Raw genomic sequence first — 12,225 nt, forward strand, 5'->3', positions numbered from 1 at the left:
AAGTCGCTATCCTCATCAGGAGATGGGGATAGCGCCCTACGACGTTCAACGTGTAGTCATTGCGCGTCCCGCAACTTCGAAATAGCGGGGTCCGCCATGGCGGCCATCAGCTGAGGGGTTGAGAGACGCTCTCTCTCCAGCCCCTGCGGGGCTCTATGGTAACCGTGGGCAGCAGCCCTTAGCCCAGGGCTTCTGGCTGCTGCTGCTGCAGCTGGGGATCCATGCTGCAGGCACAGGGTCTGCAACCAGTTGTCGGCTCTGTGGATCTTGTGTTGTTTAGTGCAACTGTGTCTGGGAGGGGCCCTTTAAGGGAGCGGCTTGCTGTTGAGTCCGCCCTGTGACCCTGTCTGCAGCTGTGCCTGGCACCCTTATTTCGATGTGTGCTACTTTGGCATGTAGACGTTCCCTCGCAGCGCCTATTTCGATGTGGTGCTGCGCAACGTCGAAGTTGAACATTGACGTTGCCAGCCCTGGAGGACGTGTAGACGTTATTCATCAAAATAAGCTACTTCGATGTAGGCTTCACGTGTAGACGTAGCCATAGAATCATAGAACACTAGGACCGGAAGGGGCCTCGAGAGGCCACCGAGTCCAGTCCCCTGCCCCGACGGCAGGACCAACCACTATCAACACCATCCCTGATAGACATCTATCTAATCTGTTCTTAAATATCTCCAGCGAGGGTGATTCCACAACCTCCCTTGGCAACTTATTCCAGTACTTGACCACCCTGACAGTTAGGAACTTTTTCCTAATGTCCAGCCTAAACTTCCCTTGCTGCAGCTTAAGTCCATTGCCTCTTGTTCTCTCCTCAGAGGCCAAGAAGAACAAGTTTTCTCCCTCCTCCTCATGACACCCTTTAAGATATCAGCTCATGGGAATAAGGGGACTTCGAAGTAGGTCAGGTCCTTTAGAAAAGGAGCCCCGTTGGGACAAGCTGCGTGGTGGCGAGGCGCGTCAATTTCAAAGTGCCACGGCCGCCCACATGCTAATGAAGTGCTGAATATGCATTTCAGCGTTTCATTAGTAAACTTCGAAAGGGCCATTTGCATCGCCATTTCGAAGTTTGGGGCTAGTGTATACATGGCCTAAGAGGGAAACAGCCACCTTGAAATTCAGTGGATTTTTTTTTTTTAAAAAGGTACGATTATTGTATCTGAAACAGTCCTGCTCCCATGGTTTCAGTCACCTTTTCCTATTTTTCCTCAAATATCTGTTTCTCCACTGTTTTCTGAGTGAATACATAATAGGTGAAAATGGCCATATAAGTGGGAGAACAAACTATACACAAAGTATACATCAAATGCACTATACATACATCAAATGCACAAAGAACTCCTCCCAGTCAGAGGTATAACAACTTATGAAGGCATTCTCTGTAACAATAGCATGTAAAAAACGGTTTCAGATAGAAGTAGGCTGCCTTTAAGGAACTGTTCACTCAATTAGAAAAAAATTAAATAAAATCTTGAGCTAGAAAGGAGTTAAGTGGAATGAAGATTACTGTTAATAAAACTAAGAAAACCCAGGAGAGAAATTACTTTTTTCAGCAAACAGACCATAATTTTTACAACTCTTGTTTTTTTATACAAGACGCAGCTTAAAAGATATATCAGAAATGCTAGGAAAAGGTTTGCTTTGCCTTGAAGTCTGGTAGGGGCACATTGCCACGGCAGAGGGAGGGTTTTTGGGACAGACCAGATTTTAAAGAAGTGTTCCAGTGGCATATTACACTGGCATTGATCACTGTTGTGATGGACTGCTCATTCACTGCCCTCCCCTTCCACCTGCCCCGTTTTCTGCAGCAACACTCGTATTGGCAGTGCACGGGAACAGAAATCAGAGGCGGGGAAAGAGAGCAGTAAAGCATGCGTGAGATGGCTGGCTAGCCAGCAGCAGCAGGTTGCAACAGGAAGAACAGTAAGAAAAGTCACCAGGAAATGAGAAAAAATTTCCGACCTTTCTACTCATTCCAGGTACAGGGAGATAGCTGTGTTAATCTATATTCTATCAAAAAGGCAGTCTACCTTTGTCTACCTTGATAACAATTTTTGGTTCTCTGTGCCTTAAATATTGAGTCTGTTCTGGTCTGGCCATGGTCTGAGGAAGTGGGTCTGTCCCACAAAAACCTCACCAACTAATAATTTATTTTGTTAGTCTTTAAAGTGCTCCTGGACTGCTTTTTTGTTTTCATTCCAGATATGTCACTCAATGGTTTGAGCACTGGCCTGCTAAACCCAGGGTTGCGAGTTCAATCCCTGAGGCGGCCATTTAGGGGGGTCTGGGGCAAATAGATTTAAAAAAAAAATTGTCAGGGATTGTGCTTGGTCCTGCCAAGAGGGCAGGGGATTGGACTTGATGACCTCCGGAGGTCCCTTCCAGCTCTATGAAATGTGCGTATCTCTATATTTATTTATTTATTTATTTATTTATAGAGGTTGTGGATATTTGTATCAGTTATTTGCAATATCAGCACATTAGAAAAAAAGAGTAACAACAAAAAATTATGCCCTTCTGTGTACCTTTCTGTGTACCTTTCTGTCGCAGTGCTAGCGGAGGAGACAGGAGAGATCACCTATAAAACAGAAAATTTATCCTTAAGTAAGGCAGCATTTCATACACCCGAGTCTTCACATTTCCTAACGCAAACTACAGGCAATTAGGAAAAGTAAACTTGTGCTTCATATTTCCCTGATTTGAGGCCCATATGAACATATGTCATGGAGTCTCAACCACGAGAAGATCGGGCCCTTCTCAGGTAAATTATCTATTCCAAAGGTTAGCTGACAATGATCAGCGGCTAATCCCCAGGCATGGCAATCACGCAGGAGAACAGGAATGGCCCTTGTGAAAGCCCTCCTCCTGCGTATGCTTAAATTAAAAAATCCTACAAACACCAAATGCAGAGACCTATGCTCCCTGCTCCTTCACTCTAATTTGATGTTAGTCCAGGGAATTGCTCAAGCTTCATAGCTACATGTGGGGGATTTGAGACAGTGATAGTGAGAACACCTCTCACTGGTCTCATCTTCTGGGTAGCTACAGTTGCAGACACGGAGCTGTAATTATTTTTAAAAACCATTTTGGTTTTCCATCACAGCCTAGCACACGGCAACAATATTCTAGGCCCTGGATATTCACAGCTGAATCAAGTCCCAAATATTACTGAGCAAGAAGTTTAAATGGCTATTAAGAGTAAGTCAATGGTGATTTAAATGTACAAATGAGTCTTGCATAACTTACAATCAAGATCACACCACTGGAGGTAGCCAGTGGATGGTTAGTATCTCTATGCCGAGCTAAAACCCCCAATCCTCACTTCCACAATGACTAGCTTCCAGGAAAGGTGGTATGCTTTCATGTTGTGCAATCCCAGCTATCGATCTCAACATTACCTTGTTTGATTTGAGAACAGCCAAGTGCGGAGAGCCACAGGAGGTATGATGTAATAACTCAGAAGAAAAGGCCACATTTGCGATCTGCATACATTCTTCAAGAGTCTTCAGGAAGGTGTTACATGTTGATTTCAGCAGAGCTCCCCTATCAATTCCATTCTGTGAAATAAAACACAGTCTTTCCTAATTTGGAAAGACTGACATTTACGAAACCCATCATCCCAGCAGTTGTCTTTCTTAATTAAGACCCTACCAAATTCACAGTCCGTTTTGGTCATGGCATTTCAAGAAAATCTCAAGTTTCATGATTTCAGCTATTTAAATCTGAAATTTCAGAAGAGTTGTAATTGTAGCGATCACGGCCTGAAAAAAAGCTGCGGGTAGCTTGCCGAGCTATTTCGGAAGGGGTTGAGGTTGCGGTACTGCTACCCTTATTTCTGCTCTGCTGCAGATAGTGGTGCCACCTTCAGAGTTGGGCAGCTGGTGAGTGGCGGCTGCCGGTCAGGAGCCCAGCAGGAAGAATGGCAAGGCATAGACTGTGCTACTCCCTGCAGAGCTAGGATGACAGTCAGCAGTGGACACTCTCTTGTCATCCAGCTCTAAAGGCTGCAGTGTAGAAGTAAGGGTGGCATGGTGTTGAACTGCCACCCACACATCTGTGCTGTAGCTGTTGGTGGAGTACTGCTTTCAAAGTTAGGTATCTGGCCATCAGCTGCCACTCACCTCTGAATACAGTGCAGAAATAAGAGTGGCAATAGCACAACCTCCCTTAAAAATCACCTTGTGGTCCCCCCTGCAACTCACTTTCAGGTCAGGACTCCCAAATTGAGAAACTCCGCTCTCCTCCATGAAATCAGTTTAGTGCAGGGTAAAAGCATAAAACTGATTTTATGGTCTGTGACACATTTTTCATTATCATTAATTTGGTAGGCCCTGCTCTTAAACATCAGGCGCTCAATGACTTCAAAAAGCTAAACATAAGAGGCCATCTGATCACAGCCGAGACAGCAGATGCTACTGGGATTGAATCTTCTATAGGTGTTCCTGCTGCTGTCAGCCTCCATGACATCAGGGTCAAAATGCAGCATTTCAACAGTAACATCTATTTGTATGCCACATGCCCAGAGATAAAACATGGTCAGTACATGCCATGATGAACTCAATACTGGTCTGTGACCTGACATTCTGCTACTAGATTAGCATGACAAGAGACTGAGAAGCATTCAGCAGGAAAGTCAGTGCAACATTAAACTGAGTATCATCCTTCTTTAAGTTGTGATGGGTTCATTCTGTGAAGTGTTCAAGTCCAGAGTACTCAGCACCCAGTGCAACAGGGCTGCATGAAAACAAAACTGTACCTCTGATTCTGATACACCACAAATGCTAGCTTCCTTAGTTTTATCCACTTGCTGAACAAGGAGGTCACAGTACAGCCTAAGCTCTGACATTTTGGTTTTCAAGGCCGCAGTGTTTTCAGTGAACTCTAAAAATGAAACAACAGGAGAGATGGACACCTCCCATCAGTCTTGCAGTACATGTTTTTGGAAATTTGAGGAAATAATTAGTACTATTTAAATCCAGTTGATTAATTAATTGAGAACGTGTTGAAATATCAAGAACGTACAACTTAGAACTAGGCTGGCCATACATTCATTTGATGACATTTGAAAAACATGAACCTTTTGCTATTTCACAACACAAAGCAGGCACAGAGTGTACCAGCTGAGCTGTTAAGCTATAAACAAACAAACCAACTTCAAAAGAAAGAGTCTCAACCACAAGATATATAACTTCACAAGCCTTTTTCTTCAAGGACTAAAACCCTGCATACTATAATGTAGCTAATAAATCTCGCCAAATAATCTGAGGTACAAACAGCAGTTGTGAGAGGGTCTTTGTTCCTTGTTTGTACACTACAAAAGGGTGAAAAAATAGAGTTTGACAAAGACAGCTCATTTTAATACCCATTTATCTCACTATTTATAATTAAGATACTTGAATGCTGGAAAGCTAGTTTTTAAACTAGATTATTAATCATCCAGAAAATTCAACAGTTTTGTTAGCTGAAAGAATTTCTAGTTCTGCAAATGCACTACAAATATTTCACCTTAGGACAATGTCAACCTGTGAGTTTCCTTTTATTTTGCATCATTTCTTTTGACTAAAATGTACGGCCAATTAGTTTTGACTACAGTTGGGGTTCAGTATTAAAAAGGTTGAAGAAACCAAATTACAAATTTATCATCTATAGACGAAATAGTCCAGTACAGGAAAGAGAGAGAATATATCTCCAATCCTTCTGAGAAGTGGGCTCTTGCAACATTTTCATTTTACCTTATGCAGAAAGTATGTTTCCAAAACACACTCCAAACCTCTCTCTATTTACATTAGTCCTGATTATAAATAAAAGGCACTATGCATATCCCCCAAGACTAATATGAAAATATTAGGCCCCAATTACCTTGGTGTTTTTCATTTGTTTGTTTTTGGTGGCATGTTGGTCCCCTCTTACTCTTTGTTTTGAACACAGCATTCTGAACTAAAAGGGCCACGAATGCATTTCTTACCTGTTCACTTACAGACCTTGCCTTTGACAGTTTTCCTATATTAAATGCTGAGTTGTACTGTTAGTTACAAGGCACTGGGGGATTCTTACAAGTGAGTCAAGAGTAAGTATAAGACAAGGTAGCATGCTTACCCCACACTTACACCATATTAACACCATGTGCATAATACTATTGATGTGTGACTGTGTATATCCTATACACGCTGGCTAACAGGTCACTATTGTAAACTTGCATTGTAGAGGAGACCCTGCATTTTGTACTTGACTCTGTGTCTTGTGTTTACAGCCACTGTATGCAACCAGTTCTAAAGCAGTAAATCACTGCTATAGCAAAACTAGCCACATTATTCTGAAAATGTATTGTTTAAGCCAACTAGCCACGCTTAATTGGACAAATAGTCACTTGTGGCTAATGTGCTAGACATCACATCGATAGAACCAGTCTGAACTAGTGTATCCCTCAGCCTGATGGGATGCCCAGGAAGATCAGAGATGAAGGAAAGTTTCTCACCTTATAGAGAGTTAACACAAGAAGAGTCATCCAGATGGCTGCCAACAATTATTGACTTGCTAATGATTCTGCTTTCCCACCCTCTATTCAACAAGGGCATGGGCAGGAAAGAATCATCACCAAGACTGGATTCAGAGGGCTAATAGCCTTGTTAGTCTGTTCCAACCAAAATAAGGAGTCTGGTGGTCCTTTAAAGACTAACAAATGTATTATGGTGGTAGGGCATAAAATTTTGTGAGATACAAGTCACTTCCACAGATGCAGATGAGAAAAAAGAATAGGAAGGAATACAAAGATTGGAGTGTGACATCAGTGCTAATTAAATTAGTGCGGACCTGGCTCAACTCCAATGGGAGATCACCTATTGTAATGTGAGTACAAGTGTCTGTTTAGTCCTTGGTTCAGGATGTCAAATTCATATATGGATTCCAGCTCAGCAGTTTCTGTTTTTAAAAATTTTTTTTGCCAAAGGATGGAACAAGAAACTGCTGGGCTAGAATTCATATGCAAACTTGACACTGTGAACCAAGGACTAAAAAGACACCTGGAGTAAATCTCATGTACCTTCTACTGAAGTCAATGCAGAACTGCTGGAAAATGTGGAGCACTTCCCATATCATGGAAATCACCTTCCCACTAAAGTCAACATTGATATGGAAATCCAGCATCATCTGAGCCACGCAAGCTTTGCTTTCGCCCGCCTGAGACAAAAGGTCTCTGAGAACTGGGACGTCTATCCCAAAACAAAACACCTTGTATACCGTGCAGTGGTTGTTCCAATGCTACTATATGCATGTGAAACCTGGACAACATGCAAGCATCATTTGAAGGCACCTGAACAATATCATTAATGCTGCCTCAGGAGAAACCTGAATATCTCTTGGTTGGATAGGTGCATGAACATGAGCGTCCTGGAAGAGTGGAACATGACCAGCATTGAAGCCATTATCATTGATCAACAACTTCACTGGACTGGTTACGTAATTCAGATGTCTGATCAACCCCTCCCAAAACAGATTCTGTTTCCCAAGTTGGAGGAAGGATGGAGGAGCACTGGGGGCCAGCAGAAGTGACATAAGGAAATGATGAAGGCACACATGCAAACGTGCAGCACCAGCATTGACGCTCCGTAGAACCTTGCCCAAGACCATTCCCAGTGGAGAACATTAACCCATGAGGAGGTGGAGCACTGCAAGAGGTCCTGCCACAGGGCAGAAGAGGAGAGGTGGAGAAGAAGAAAAGAGCGTCAAAATCTTCCCTGTGCCCCTCCAACAGCTACCAACCCCTGCCCCTTCTGTGCTAAAATCTGCAGCTCCAGAACTGAGCTGATCAGCCATCAATGGATTCACAAATAGAAAGATGACATGAAGACGTCCTACTCATTATTGAGTGACTGCCAAGAGAGAAGAGACACACATTACAAAAGGTAATTTGCCATTCAGGTTCTTCCACTTGGCTCATCTCTAAGGGAGATGAGCCATGGTCACTCTGAGTAAGTAAGAGGAACTTGCTGCAGAGACAAAAGGGTGTGTCTCTGCATAGATGGAACAGGAGCAGATCTCAGTCCCAAAAAACTCTCAGGTGTGGTGAGGACATGGCGGGAGGGAACTGATTTTCCCCCCCTAGATCTGTGAGTCTCATGCGTGCAGGCGTGTGTGGGTACACCAATGTTTAAGACTTTCTTTGTGAAGTCTGTGTTCCCTAATTAATTGTTACAGGGTCTCTGAAGTATGTTATAGCCAAAGGAATGAGTTTTTCATAATTTAAAACAAACCAAGCCTAAAATTTTCAAAACCACACAGTTAGCGTCAACATCTCTGATTAGGCCTGATTTTCAGGACATGCCAAAAGCCTGCTGCCCAAGTTGGATACTTTGGCTCCAGAACAGATTTTGCCATTTCTAGTTGCAAAACTCCTAGAAAAAGATGGGGAGACAAAGAACCAAGGAACTAATGTGCTGTTCAGAAAGGCTAGAAATGCCAGAGACATACAGCTCTGAGAGAACAGTCTTGCCTTTTTCTCTCTGCGTCCTACTGTCCGTCAGGCAGGCCTTAGCGGTTCCCAGCGCAACCAGCCACTTTTGCCTCTCAGCTGCATTACTGGCTTTCAGATAGAAGTACTGCTCTCCAGGAATAATTAGATCCATCCGAGTATTATCTGCAGGGTGAACTAGGAGCAACACGGATTAAGACATTGAATTAGACATCCTTTGAGTCAAAACCCTACATTACAATGCATGCTTTCCCACACACCCACTCAGCCAACCCAGCTTAACTTTGCAGCAACACCACCACCGCTGCCGCCACCAACACTGGGACTCTTGGAAATTTCTGGGGAAATCTAGAGGTCACATCACATTTGAAAGTTAGCACCTTGCACGGTGAATAGAATTATCAACAGTGATCAGTCAAAAAACTTTCCAACCTAATATGTTGTGAATTTAAATTGTCAGTCTTTGGGGGAAGGAACGTTTCAAGCCATGGAACAGGAATCCCTTACACTTCACTAACAAAGGCTATGTCTACACTAGCCCCAAACTTCGAAATGGCCACACAAATGGCCATTTTGAAGTTTGGGGCTAGTGTAGACATGGTCAAAGAGGGGAAAAAAAAAAAAGTAACATTGAACTCCCAGTCATGTCTAACTGGACCCAGGATGGCTACAATATAACGAGAGAGAATTGCAAAACAAAAGGAGGGAGAGAAAAAAAATGGAAGTGGGGAATGTGTATAGTATGTTCCTGTGATTTAGACAGGTGTGGAACAGTCAATGAAAAGGGAGGAAAAACTCTCCTTCCTGTGAAAGATCGTTTTGTAGATTACACAGTACTAACTGAGACTCCTTTTCTGAGAAAGTAATCTCTGTCCATCTTTGAGTTTTCCTGTCTACACTCACACACTTGAACTTCCATACTCCAGGTGTCCCTAATACAGAAGCACCTGCAGCACAGAGTAGGAAGCAGCTCGGTGCACTCCCACTCTCCCTCCCCGCTCTTCCTCCTCCCCCGAGCTGGGGGATGGGCAATGTAGAGCTGTATTTTCCCAGAGGCTTTTAGAAGCAAGGGGTGATGCCTGGAAGCAGTGTGGGATGGGGAGCCATGCATGCCCCCAGGAGTGGGGCGCCAGGTAAGCATCCCACCCCATTCCTCTCACACCCAGACCCCACAGTACCCTCCCTGACCCCGCAGATCCCATTTCCCAGGGTTGCCAGGATAAAGAGGTTCAAGGTCACCTTACTTTTATTATCACTAATCTGTTTTTTAGGTCATGAACTTTCATAAATAAGGCCCACTTGAGTGGATTTTCTTGCTTTAGTTCTATGCCAGGGAAGGGTTAGCTGGACCTGTGATCCCTTACACACCATGGTTCACTAAAGAAATTAAACTGTGACGCCACCACGCAGCATGCCTATGATACCAGATGTTTACAGTTCCTAGACTATTATGTTTTTACTTAGTTATTTTAAATTTTAACAGAGGTTATATTCACAATGTAGTATAGAAGTATAAGAGGAAAGCCACAGTAAAATGGGACCTGTCAGATCACAGAAATTGTATCTAAGAAGAATAAGGGAGTAAGTATCACAGGGGTAGTCCTGTTAGTCTGTATCTGCAAAAACAACAAGAAGTCCTGGGGCACCTTACAGACTAACAGATTTTTTGGAGCACAGGCTTCCGTGGGCATCTGACGAAGTGGGTCTTTGCCCACGAAAGCTTATGCTCCAAAAAATCTGTTAGTCTATAAAGGTGCCCCACAACTTCTTGTTGTTTATAAGGAAGTAAGGCATTTATTGGACGAATTTTGTGCAGAAGGTTCTGAAGTTCCTTAGTTACCTTGAATTTCACACACGGCCATCTGGATGCTTCCTTTACAACCCTTCCAGGCATCTTCCTGAGAATCGTAATATGACAAGATACCTCCACAGAGAAGAAACCACCGAGGCTGCCAGCCTGAAAAGTAAAACCACATTTCTCAGTGATTTAATCTTTCATAGAACACACACCTTTAGTTCAACTACATGGGTTTCCTGTGAGAATCTATACAAGTAAAGCCCCTCCACAAAAGTGATACTCAAGACAATTAAAGCTTAATGCTTATTTCCACAGAAATTTTTACTGAGCTTTACAACAGCTGCTTTTGGCAACAATTACAGGCCTTTCCTATAGCCTAGATGGATTTGTGAGGCAACGCAACGGTGAGATGAGAACTTTTAGTGGAAGAACTTATCATCCCTTGCTGAGTATTAAGAGACAGACAAACTAGTATTCTTGACTGAGGAACTTAAGACATCTCCTGCTATAACATTGTTAAAAACAAAAACAAAAAAACAAAAAACCCTGATGCACAAGCGAAAGTGCCCATGAAAAACTGTTTAAACTGCATTCGTAGACAAACACTAATATGAATTCCAATAAGTTCACAACGAGCCCTGAATCCTAAAACTACAGGTAAAAGCACAGATGTGTAGGTCCACTCCACATAGACTGAGATCAAAGGGCATAAAAATTACGTTGATTGCTGAAGTTTCCATAGTACGGGTTGCACCTCCCAAAACCAGGATTCTCTGGTCTGGCAACATTCTTGATCTGGTAGGACCACAGATGTTATTGGACCAGAGAGCCCCAGGTTGGACTGGACTGCCAGGTGGAGCCCAGTGATGGGGGCACAAGGGCCCTGGGCAGGAGAGCCTGGTGGGGCTCATACCCCAGCAATGTCCCTCTAATTTTTTTCCATCCATGGGCAGAATAAAATTTGTTCTGTCCACCAAGACAGGAGCATCACCAATAGAAACACACGCTGTCCCCTGTGGGTGCTTTGCTAAACAGCTGGGTGGCACCTGAATCTCTCCTTGGCAGCTGCCCAAGTGCTCAGCTTACAGGGAACGCGGGTCTCCAGTCCAGAGGCAACAGTCTGGGTGGGACTGGAGCCAGCACCCGTTGGTCTGTTCGGCAGCCCTGCCGAGGCTGGAGCCAGTGTTCGTGGCTGCAGCTGGCAGCCTGGGTGTTGTTGGGGCCAGTGTCAGCCTAGCAGGGGTCAGAGGCGGAGATGGAGGGAGGGGAGTGCTGGGGGGGTGGAAGTAGGGGGGCCAGAGGGGGCAAAGTAGAGCTGGCAGCAGGGAGGGGCAGCAGGCTGGGGGACCAGAGGCAGAGGATTTCCCCTCCTCTGGCAAATTCCCTGGTTCAGGATGTGTCAGATCCCCACGGTGCCAGCCCAGGGAGGTGTCACCTGTATTCTAGATAATGAGCATAACAATTACACAGGAATTATGAGATACTTTTAAGAAGTCTTGCCATTTATATTCAACCTTGGGTTTTTGTTTTGTTTTTTTTAATTTTACTTGAAAAAAAACACACGCACACCCTTTTGTACCATAGCAGGACTGCACAGATACTGGTGTGGTGACGCTCCATGCCCTTTCGTGGTCTCAGAGCAATGTTAGTCTTATGTGCCAAGGTTTCCTATGCGGCGTATTTTAGATGTCCATCATCCCACCTGCTCTTAATGAGCTGCACTGTTTATTCCATACAATGACATTCAATTCTGTATCGCCACCACCTCTGAGCTGATGGCACAGTGCAACTTAAGATGAATATCTACACAACAGGCAGGGCTGGATGACAGTTGTGCAGTGGTTGGTCCAGATGCGACTGAGGCAGTATTAGGCTGCATATACACTAACAAGATTTTTTTTTTTTTTTTTTTTTTTTTTTTGAGAAACGGCCCTTTTCAAAATAATCCACATAGCAACCACAC

At 43.9% G+C, this 12,225-nt stretch overlaps 1 protein-coding gene across 4 annotated transcripts in view; it reads right to left on the minus strand.

Moving 5' to 3' along the window:
* The window catches only part of PLEKHA8 (pleckstrin homology domain containing A8), a 38,504-nt gene that overhangs the window by 18,710 nt on the left and 7,569 nt on the right, over positions 1 to 12,225 (minus strand). For all 4 annotated transcript variants that reach the window (XR_012644041.1, XM_074984546.1, XM_074984547.1 and 1 more), the window contains exons 2-6: positions 10,305 to 10,421; positions 8,486 to 8,641; positions 4,754 to 4,878; positions 3,396 to 3,554; positions 2,523 to 2,575 (exon numbers count right to left, since the gene is read on the minus strand). Coding sequence is in view for 3 of the 4 variants with exons in the window: in XM_074984546.1 (XP_074840647.1) it covers positions 2,523 to 2,575; positions 3,396 to 3,554; positions 4,754 to 4,878; positions 8,486 to 8,641; positions 10,305 to 10,421 (610 nt within the window). In the remaining variant the exon portion in view is untranslated. The remainder of the gene's footprint in view (positions 1 to 2,522; positions 2,576 to 3,395; positions 3,555 to 4,753; positions 4,879 to 8,485; positions 8,642 to 10,304; positions 10,422 to 12,225) is intronic.

Source organism: Carettochelys insculpta, chromosome 2 (assembly GCF_033958435.1).
Source record: "Carettochelys insculpta isolate YL-2023 chromosome 2, ASM3395843v1, whole genome shotgun sequence".
Classification (NCBI taxonomy): domain Eukaryota; kingdom Metazoa; phylum Chordata; order Testudines; family Carettochelyidae; genus Carettochelys; species Carettochelys insculpta.